Raw genomic sequence first — 11,069 nt, forward strand, 5'->3', positions numbered from 1 at the left:
TGGCAAATAAGGACATGTTTATTATCATCAACCATTAGATAAATGCAAATTAAAATCATAATGAGAATAGCATGGTGGCTCATGTCTGTAATCCCAACACTTTAGGAGGCCAAGGCGGGAGGATCACTTGAGCCCAGGAGTTCAAGACCAGCCTGGGCAATAAAGTGAAAGCTCGTATTTACAAAAATTTTTTTAAAAGTTAGCCAGGAGTGGTGGCACATGCCTGTGGTCTCAGCTACTCAGGGAGGTTTAGGTAGGAGAATCGCTGGAGCCTGGGAGGTTGAGGCTGCAGTGAGCTGTGATCATACCACTGCACTCCAGCCTGGGTGACAGAGGAGACTCTATCTCAAAAAAACAAAAAAAAAGTAAAATCACAATGAGATACCTCTTCATGCCTATTAGAATGGCCAAAATCAAAAGTGCTGACAATACCAAGTGCTAATGAAAATGCCACAGCAATTAGAATTCTCATCCATTGCTAGTGGGAAGGCCAAATGGTATAATCACCTTGAAAAACAGTTTGGCAGCTTTTTATAAAGTTCAATATACACCTTCCATGTGATCCAGAAATCACACTTGTGGATATTTCAGAGAAATAAAAACTAGGTTCACACGGAAATCTGCACATGAATGTTTAAAGCAATTTCAATCATCACCAAAAATTGGAAATAACTCAAATGTCCTTCAGCTGATGAATAGATAAAGAAACTATGATACAGCCATACAACTGAATACTACTAGCAATAAAAAGAATGAACCATAAATACACATGATAACTTGGATGAATCTCAAACTATGCTGAGTGAAAGAAATCCACTCAAAAGCTTACGTATTGTATAGACTTTATTTATGTGACATTCAGAAAGAGGCAAAATTGTATTGACAGGGAACACATCAGCGAAAACCAGGAGTTAAAAGTAAGGGGAGGACGTGGCCATAAAGGGATAGCATATGGGAGTTTTGCAGGGTGATCAAACTAGTCTATGTCCTGATTATAGTGGTGACACAAATCTATACATATTCTAGAATTCACAGAACTGTATGCCCAAGAGTCTATTTTAATGTATGACAATTACAAATTTAAAATGAGACAGCTGGGGCCAGGCGCAGTGGCTCATGCCTGTAATTCCAGCACTTTGGGAGGCCGAGGCGAGTGGATCACAAGGTCAGGAGTTCAAGACCAGTCTGGCCAAGATGGTGAAACCCCGTCTCTACTAAAAATACAAAAATTAGCCAGGCACCGTGGCAGGCGCTCTGGAAGTCACCTATAATCCCAGCTACTCAGGAGGCTGAGGCAGGAGAATCTCTTGAACCCGGGAGGCAGAGGTTGCAGTGAGCCAAGATCGCGCCACTGCACTCCAGCCTGGGTGACAGAGTGAGACTCCATCTCAAAAAAAAAAAAAAAAAAGGCTGGGCGTGGTGGCTCATCCCTGTAGTCCCAGCAAGCACTTTGGGAGGCTGAGGAGGACGGATCACGAGGTCAGGAGATTGAGACCATCCTGGCTAACACAGTGAAACCCCGTCTCTACTAAAAATACAAAAAATTAGCCAGGTGTGGTGGCAGGTGCCTATAGTCCCAGCTACTTGGGAGGCTGAGGCAGGAGAATGGTGTGAACCTGGGAGGTGGAGCTGGTAGTGAGCCAAGATTGTGCCACTGCACTCCAGCCTGGGTGACAGAGTGAGACTCCATCTCAAAAAAAAAAAAAAAAAAAAAAAGAGACAGCTGGAACTTTGAACACTGACTAGCTATCTGATGAAACTAAGTAATTGTTGTTGATTATTTTTACATGTGATAATAGTATTATAGTTATTTTTAAGTCTCTGTCTTTTAAAGATACACACTAAAATATTTAAGGACAAAGTTACATGAAGTATGGGATTTGCTTAAAAATAATACTGGAGGAAGGAACGGACTGGGGAAGAAATGAAAGAAAGCTGACCATGATTTAATAATTGTTGAAGAGGGTGATGGGCACGTGGGGCTTTATTATACTGTTCTGTCTACTTTTGCATATGTTTGATAGTTTCCATACTAAAAAGTTCAGCCAGGCACAGTGGCTTATGCCTGTAATCCCAGCACTTTGGGAGGCCAAGGCAGGCGGATCACAAAGTTAGGAGTTTGAGACCAGCCTGGCCAACATGGTGAAACCCTGTCTCTTCTAAAAGTACAAAAATTAGCTGGGCATGGTGGCACGTGCCTGTAATCTCAGCTACTCAGGAGGCTGAGGCAGGAGAATCGCTTGAACCTGGGAGGCAGAGGTTGCAGTGAGCCGAGATTGTGCCACTGCACTCCAGCCTGGGTGACAGAGCGAGACTCCGTCTCAAAAAAAAAAAAAAAGTTCAAAAAGGGTGTGAGGTTGTCAGTTTTCAACATCAAGCTGCCTGGCATGCAGTCTGAGTTTGCCACTTAGTAGGTGATCTTGGGCAAATGACTTACTTGTCCTAAACTTCAGTTTCCCCCAACTCCATAAAATGAGACTACTAATGATAATATCTATCTCACAGTTGTTGTCAGGATTAAATGGATGTTGTCAGAATATGTGAAAAGCAATTTACCTAGTTCTTGCTATATTGCACATGTTCAATAAATGTTAATTTTTTTGTCATTATTACATCTCCTGGTCTGATTCCTCCATGCCATCTCCTCTGTATGAGCAAGTCTTCTTCCAGGCTTCTTTCTGGATATCTTATCTAAAAAGGGCCACTGTGTTTTACATCCTAATTCAGAATTATAAAACACAGGTTTGAAATTCTACTTCCCCCTCACACTACATTATATTCTTTTTTTTTTTTTTTTTTGAAACAGGGTCTTGCTCTATTGCCCAGGCTGGAGTGCAGTGGCGCAATCATGGCTCACTGCAGCGTTGATCTCCCAGGCTCAAGTAATCCCCCCACCTCAGCCTCGTTAGTATCTGGGACTACAGGCCAGCGCCATCGCACTTGGCTAATTTTTGCATTTTTGTAAAGACAGGATTTTGCCATGTTGCCCAGGCTGGTCTCAAACTCCTGGGCTCAAGTGATCCACCTGCCCCACCCTCCCAAAGTGATGGGATTACAGGCGTGAACCCAGCCTATTCTATTCTTTATTGTCTACCCAGGAGGAAATCCTAAACTTAAAAGATTGGGTTAAATAAAAATTCAGAGATGCCTATCTTTTCCTCCAAACAATGAGTAATGTAAGATTACCATGAGTCATGGTGGAGTGGAGTTCAATTCACCACAGAATCTGAGACAGTAAGACCTGCCAGGCCATCAGCCCCTTCCCACCACTGCTGCAGCATTCATTTTCAGGAGCAAAAGAGCCTTCCCACAATTACTGAGTCCAACACTTAGTTTCCAGGATAAGCCCACACCCAACCATTCTGTCCTGTGGTTCCCAGTGATACACTCATACTTGTTAGAATGTGCCACTTTAGGGTTCAGAAAATGCGATCACTGAGAGAAGCCCGAGTTGTAGTTATGCTCTCCTTTGGTTCCATACCTCCCCCTCTCTTGCCACATCTATCCACTAGAGGGAGGAAGGCCTAGAACCTCTTTAGCCAGAGTGCAGCAGTGGCAAGGATCAGTAGTGTGGCTTCTTAACCAAGCCAGCAGTGGGGGTGTCAGAAGCACCGGAACATAATCACCTCATTCTCTCGGAACAGAAAAGAGGAAGGGTCCCTTCCTTCCCCTTTTCAACCCTCTCTGCATGGATTGGCACGTCACCATGCCCTGGTGCACTCACTTCCCTCAAGTCAGTGTGCAGGCTGCTTCAAAAATTCAGAGGAACATGTACTGGGGTCTTAGGAACATTTTCAGCCAGTGGAGAGGAAAAGGAAAACTAAGTATCTCTTGGATCATTCACAGAGTTCACCAAATACAACTGAAAACTGGGGGCTCCAATGTCCCTGCTGCCTTGATGGTATTAGTTTAAGATGTTGACACTGACATCTGCAGAGATCTCATCCATCACTGTACATCAAAGAGCAAATGTTATTCTAGTTGAGAAACTCGTGTATGAGAAAGAATGGTCATCTTGGGAAATCTGTAGCTCCAGCGGCTCCTGATGTTTTTTCCTGCCTCCTCCTGTCTCATGCTTGTGCCCCAGGCAGAGCTCATTCCTAAAACCCTAGCTGACCCTCTGTGCTGTCTTTTAAGTTATAATAGTAGCTGCCATCTGTTGAATATTTTGCTTTTTGACAGGCGCTACACTAAGCACGGTAGCATATCTCATTGAAGCCTCACACCAAGGCTATGAACTAGATACAATCTATCTGTAGATAATAATATATATCCATCTGTAGATATCCATCTGTATATTCATCTGTAGATGAAGAAACTCAGGTTGAGTAAGCTATCTAAGGTCACAGAGCCAATAAGTGCTAGAGGCAAGATTCTTATTCTGTACACTCTGCCTCCAAAGCCCATTTCTTTGACCCTAATGGCACAAGAACCCAAATCAGGATGCGAAGCTTGGTCTTTGAAACCAAAGGAAGCTCCTGAATGATCCTGATAGGCTGACGGCTTGGCGATGTAAACAAAATCCGTCTTTTGTCAAAAGGAAATGAAGTTGTCACGCCACTGTTCACGCCTGTAAGAGACTCCTCTGGGCTGTTCCATTCTCTTGCAATTTAGCCGGTTGAAAAACTAAGGTGACTGCACAATGATTAACTTCAGGCCCTTCTGCTCTACTTTGAGCCTGTCTCTGGTTCATCGTTACACTCTCCACTCAGCACCCGCAGACTCAAGAGATTTCCAATCCCCCAATTTAGCGTGGTTCTACCTTAGGCAGAACTCCCATCCAGTTCGGATATAAGCGGGTCGAAGTGGCAGGGACCACCTTGCTGGGAGGAGAGGCTGGAGCTGCGGTCTTAAAATATCTTGGGGCCGGGCGCGATGGCTCACGCCTGTAATACCAACACGTTGGGAGGCCGAAGAGGGTAGATTATTTGAGCCCTGGAGCTCGAGACCACCCTGACCAACACGGTGAAACCCAGTCTGTACTAAAAATACAAAAAAAAAATTAGCCGGGCGTGGTGGCGCACGCCAGTAGTCCCAGATACTCGGGAGGCGGAGTCAGGAGAACCACTTGAAACTGGGAGGCGGAGGTTGCAGTAACAGAGATCGCGCCACTGCACTCCAGCCTGGGCGACAGAGCGAGGCTCTGACTCAAAAATTGAATAAGCACCGGAGACCCTGAGCCACCGAGTAGCGGAAGGAAAGGTTGGCGCGCAGAGGGGCCCAGCACCGCCTCTGCCGGGCCCCGCCCCCAAAAGGCCCCGCCGCCGACGCCTCCTGCTAGGCCCCGCCCCCGACGGGCACCCCCGCCTCCTGCCCCCTCCAGCCGCGAGGTCCCGCCTCCTGCCAGGCCCCGCCCCCGGCCTGCCCCGCCCTCCGACCCGCCCCGCGGCGCATTGTGGGATCTGTCGGCTTGTCAGGTGGTGGAGGAAAAGGCGCTCCGTCATGGGGATCCAGCCGGTAAGACCCTCGTTCAGTATCCTCCACTGGGGGACCCCTCCCCATCTGGTTCTGGCCACTCAGCTCCGGACCAGGGGCTGTCGCTGCCGACCCCGCTCCGCAGGGCTCTGGGTCCACCGTGGATGCTGGGGTCCCGATCCCGCACATTGGGGCTCGGGACCCCGCCAGGTTACCCCTCTGCCCTTGGCATGCCTCCGCGCTGGAGTTCGGGATCGCCACCCCTGGGACGGTCACCACCCGAGCCCCGGGCTCTTACCCAGCCTGGCGGTCACGCTGCCTCCTCTACCCACAGAGCCCCGTCCTGCTGGCCTCCCTGGGGGTGGGGCTGGTCACTCTGCTCGGCCTGGCTGTGGGCTCCTACTTGGTTCGGAGGTCCCGCCGGCCTCAGGTCACTCTCCTGGACCCCAATGAAAAGTACCTGCTACGACTGCTAGACAAGACGGTAAGTTGGGGAAGAAAGGGCCAGGGTGAAGAAAGGGGACCAGAGTGCTCCTGGCATGGAGGGTACAGCACCCACGGTGGTTGGGATGTCCAAGGGACGTGGCAGCGCCAGGCGCGCTTGGTGAAACACTTGTGTCCTCCACCCTCCAGACTGTGAGCCACAACACCAAGAGGTTCCGCTTTGCCCTGCCCACCGCCCACCACACTCTGGGGCTGCCTGTGGGTAAGGAAAGTGTGGAATGGGCTCCTTTCCCTGGTATCCTCAGAAGGTGACTCCCCTCCTGGGGTCTCATGAAACACGCTGCTTCAACCGGTTTGCTCCACGCACCATTCCCCTTCCCCCACTTGGCTCTGCATCCTCCAAGCTGTGAAGTGCCACTGGGCCCCTCTAGGGTGTGGCTTCCATGACCCCCATCCAGCTTTAACACTCAACAGTCTTGCCTCTTCCCTGCAGGATTTGCTAATTACTCCCTCTGAGCAAGCACTACTAACTTTTTCCCAATGCCCAGACCCTTTTGACTCATCTGTCAAGGTCCTGGCTGTAACTGGCAGGAAACGCTGGAAATAAGCGTTTCCTCAACTGGGCGCTTATAAGAGATCCAACTGAGGGCTCAACGGGGCAAATCGTCCCTGCCTGGTAGCTCCTTGGGACCACAGCAGGAAGCAAGACATCTTGTTCTTTCAAATCTCTTTGAGTATTTTGAGGGATGCAGCACATCACAGACAACCCTTATGTAGCTCTCTGCACGGTCCCCAGGCAAACATATCTACCTCTCCACCCGAATTGATGGCAGCCTGGTCATCAGGCCATACACTCCTGTCACCAGTGATGAGGATCAAGGCTACGTGGATCTTGTCATCAAGGTAAGGGGCTAGGAAGGGACCCAGGGGCTGCTTACCCATTCTTTCTGGGATTTGTAGAAATTTCTAAGATTTGCGTGATAGCAGGAAATGATATGTACTCTGTGGATATGAAGAAAGTATGAGCTACTCAGGAGACTGAGGCAGGAGACTCACTTGAACCCAGGAGGCGGAGGTTGCAGTGAGCCGAGATTGCGCCACTGCACTCCAGCCTGGGCAGCAAGAGCAAAACTCTGACTCAAAAAAAAAAAAAGAAAGTATGTAGATGGGGAAAAGATAGCACATATCTGATCCCTGCCCCAGCCTCAGGGAGGTTTAGTCAACATGGGGCTCAGAAACCAGTGACATTCCAAATAAGGTATTTTTCTCTCCGTCTTGTAAGGTCTACCTGAAGGGTGTGCACCCCAAATTTCCTGAGGGAGGGAAGATGTCTCAGTACCTGGATAGCCTGAAGGTTGGGGATGTGGTGGAGTTTCGGGGGCCAAGCGGGTTGCTCACTTACACTGGAAAAGGTAATGACCTGTCTTCTCCTTGAGCCTGTCTCTCACTTTATCAGTTCCCATAGTCCTCTTGGAACAGTATGGCTGTGTGTACACATGTGTATGCACGTGTGTAAGGGCCAGGGCCACCCTTCCTTCTAAACATAGCACTGATACGATAGAAAGGCATGTTTCTCAGCCCCATTTGCCACAGGAAGCAGTTCCTCCTCCACTTGAATTCCCTAGCCATAGCAGCTATGGAGATTACTAAAGCAAACATGTGCCCCTCTTCCCCTCTTTCAAAAATTTGCCCCCCTGGGTGAGCTGTGGAGCGAGCCAGAGATAGCTTTCAGCCCTTCCCATGGGAACAGCTGGGTGCATTAGCAAGTCCCTGGAGCTGCTGTGTGCCACTTGGGAAAATAGATTCACACCTGGCTCCGTGCCTGTCTCCTTCACCAGGGAGTGACACTTTGCCAGAAGCAGCTGATACGCTGTGTGGCCCTGAACAGATAGCCCTGGCCCCATTGTCCCTGAAGTATATTATTGTCAGGGCTGGCTCAACTCAAGCTTCCACCCAAGCTCCAGGATCAGATATCATAGCAGCTGCTCAGCTGGCCTCGGGCATATTTTCAACTCTGCATTTGTTTTCTAAGTTCGCTGTATTGACTTTATTCTTCCACTGCTCTCTTCACCTGACTTCTCAGGGCATTTTAACATTCAGCCCAACAAGAAATCTCCACCAGAACCCCGAGTGGCGAAGAAACTGGGAATGATTGCTGGCGGGACAGGTGCATTACACTGAGGGCCTTTCTCTCCCACCATTGTTGACTGTTGCCATGCAAATTCCTAGGTGACCCTCTGAAGACTGGTAATCATAGCCATAGTCAAATCAGGGGATTTCCAGCAATGCTTAGAACTCCCTAGTATCTGAAAAACAAAATCATAAGCAGGTAGAAACCAAAAAAATATTTTAACTGATGGAATTAGAGAAACAAATTAAATGGGCTTTCCTCATATTGAATGGATCTAATAGTTTTTAGGTGAGAGAAGAGAGAAGCAGCTAGGAATGACTAGCTAGGAAGAAAGAAAATTAACATTGGACACTACTATGTATTAGACACTGTGTAGTCTAATACACTACTATATATTAGACACATAAATTAGACACATATATAGGTATCTATGAAGTAGGTACTAGCCTTTTCCTTTTACAGAGAGACAATGGAGGTCCAGAGAGGCTAAATGATTTCCACAGGGTTATTTCACTGGTAATGGCCTGGAGCAAAATTAGTATTTGGCTCTGCCTAATGCCTAAGTACATGCACTTAACCTCTGCAAATACAGTGTTCTAGAACCCTCATCATTGAATCCGGAGGTACTTGCAGTCATCTGTGACATTGGAGTCCTAGCCTCCAAAGGACTTTCAGAAAAGTCTTAGATTAGTTCCTAAGAAAGATTTCTACAATATGAACTTAGATGAATTTGAAGGGTCCCCAGAAATACAGATGTTGGAGAATATGCAGGAAGAGTTTAGAGGATGAGAATGCTAAAGGAAAATGGAGTGGAGTGGTGAATGAGCAGAATGAAGATGAAAGGGCTGGTCAGCTAAGGAGCCAGGAAAGGGCAGAGAGTGTGGCCAGTACATTTCACTGTGGGTATCTTCATGCAGGAATCACCCCAATGCTACAGCTGATCCGAGCCATCCTGAAAGTCCCTGAAGATCCAACCCAGTGCTTTCTGCTTTTTGCCAACCAGGTTGGTTTGTTTTCCTCCACCCTAAGACTTCAAAGTTGCTGTGTGGGTAGGGCTGAGAGACATGGTATGGATGGGCAGAACTGGCCCAGTGCCCTGTTTTAGCCTCTGCCCAAGGTCCCCTCTGTAAGGCACAGGGTCCTCTTTCAATAAGGAGGAGAAAGGACAGAGCACTGAATCAAATTCCTTCCCTGGCCCCCAAGGAAAGAAGAAAACTTTTAAGGCATCTAGTCTGGAGCACAGAAACTTAGATCTTCTTGGTTAAATATTCATCTTTGTTCCTTCATAATGTGTAGATAAAGGCTGTTCCCCTCTTCTCCTCATCCTAACTCCCTAAAAGCACTGCAAGTCTTGCTTATTTCCTAGAACTTTTGTTTTCCCTTAACATTCTTTTTCTTAGTTGGAAAGTTGTATAGCAGAAAACTTTTTATGTGGGCCTGAGAAGACTCCTAAAGACTTTCCTTTCCCTTTGCATTTCAGACAGAAAAGGATATCATCTTACGGGAGGACTTGGAGGAACTGCAGGCCCGCTATCCCAATCGCTTTAAGCTCTGGTTCACTCTGGATCATCCCCCAAAAGGTATCCTTCTCATTTCTGGACATCCCACTATCCCCTCATTGTCAAAATCAAAGCCTTGCCCCTTTGTGAGTTCTGGCTTCATTGAAATCAACCTTGCCTCACACTGCCGACTCGGAAGTCTGAGTGCACAGATACAGTGATCTCCTGGTCCCTTTCCTTTGGGTTCCTGTTTACCAGCTGGGTGACAGGGATGGCTGTGCTGCTAAGGCTCAGCTTGAGGCAGGCTGAGTATACCCATTCCCAGCTGCTACCACTTGACACTTTCTCCAGAGCCTTTCAGGGCCCTCCCCAGTCTCATGGCACCACACCCCCTTGCCAGCATGTATCTGGAGTATTAAGTACTTTCTTCTCCCCATACTTCAGATTGGGCCTACAGCAAGGGCTTTGTGACTGCCGACATGATCCGGGAACACCTGCCCGCTCCAGGGGATGATGTGCTGGTACTGCTTTGTGGGCCACCCCCAATGGTGCAGCTGGCCTGCCATCCCAACTTGGACAAACTGGGCTACTCGCAAAAGATGCGATTCACCTACTGAGCATCCTCCAGCTTCCCTGGTGCTGTTCGCTGCAGTTGTTCCCCATCAGTACTCAAGCACTATAAGCCTTAGATTCCTTTCCTGAGAGTTTCAGGTTTTTTCAGTTACATCTAGAGGTGAAATCTGGATAGTACCTGCAGGAACAATATTCCTGTAGCCATGGAAGAGGGCCAAGGCTGAGTCACTCCTTGGAAGGCCTCCTAAATCTCCCCGTGGCAACAGGTCCAGGAGAGGCCCATGGAGCAGTCTCTTCCATGGAGTAAGAAAGAAGGGAGCATGTACGCTTGGTCCAAGATTGGCTAGTTCCTTGATAGCATCTCACTCTCACCTTCTTTGTGTCTGTGATGAAAGGAACAGTCTGTGCAATGGGTTTTACTTAAACGTCACTGTTCAACCTATGAGCAAATCTGTACGTGTTAGTATAAGTTGAGCATACTTCCAGAGGTGGTCTTACGGAGATGGCAAGAAAGGAGGAAATGGTTTCTTCAGATCTCAAAGGAGTCTGAAATATCATATTTCTGTGTGTGTCTCTCTCAGCCCCTGCCCAGGCTAGAGGGAAACAGCTACTGATAATCAAAAACTGCTGTTTGTGGCAGGAACCCCTGGCTGTGCAAATAAATGGGGCTGAGGCCCCTGTGTGATATTGAAAGGGTTGTTGTGTCTGGGGTCCTTGTTTCCAAATCCCCGAGGACCTAGGGAGGAAGGGTTTGCCACCATGGAACTCTCCCAGGTGTTCCAAAGAACCTTTGAGAAGTTGTACCATGTGCTGAAATGTGAGCTGCCAGCAGACTCAGTGATCATCTCAGCAGCTATCTCAGCAGAGCCAGAGCTCTGCTTCTCCCTGGAGGCTCTCGAGGTGGGGGAAGGAGAACACACATTAGAGGGGACATTTTTGAGCCCAGCTGCCCCTCACAGTGTTCCTTTGATATGCCACTCTTCCCCTTCTTCCTTCTCTTGGCCTAT

General features: G+C 48.1%; 1 protein-coding gene across 1 annotated transcript; it reads left to right on the forward strand.

Moving 5' to 3' along the window:
- Positions 1-5,328: 5,328 nt before the first annotated feature.
- LOC129035179 (NADH-cytochrome b5 reductase 1) lies at positions 5,329-10,755 on the forward strand. Its single transcript, XM_054485398.2, has 9 exons — positions 5,329-5,457; positions 5,750-5,899; positions 6,049-6,121; positions 6,656-6,762; positions 7,142-7,271; positions 7,943-8,026; positions 8,908-8,993; positions 9,471-9,570; positions 9,934-10,755. The coding sequence occupies exons 1-9, from the start codon at positions 5,443-5,445 to the stop codon at positions 10,104-10,106; spliced, it is 918 nt and encodes a 305-aa protein (XP_054341373.1). The 5' UTR covers positions 5,329-5,442; the 3' UTR covers positions 10,107-10,755.
- Positions 10,756-11,069: the final 314 nt, after the last annotated feature.

The sequence above is a fragment of the Pongo pygmaeus genome, chromosome 1 (genome assembly GCF_028885625.2).
Source record: "Pongo pygmaeus isolate AG05252 chromosome 1, NHGRI_mPonPyg2-v2.0_pri, whole genome shotgun sequence".
Lineage (NCBI taxonomy): Eukaryota > Metazoa > Chordata > Mammalia > Primates > Hominidae > Pongo > Pongo pygmaeus.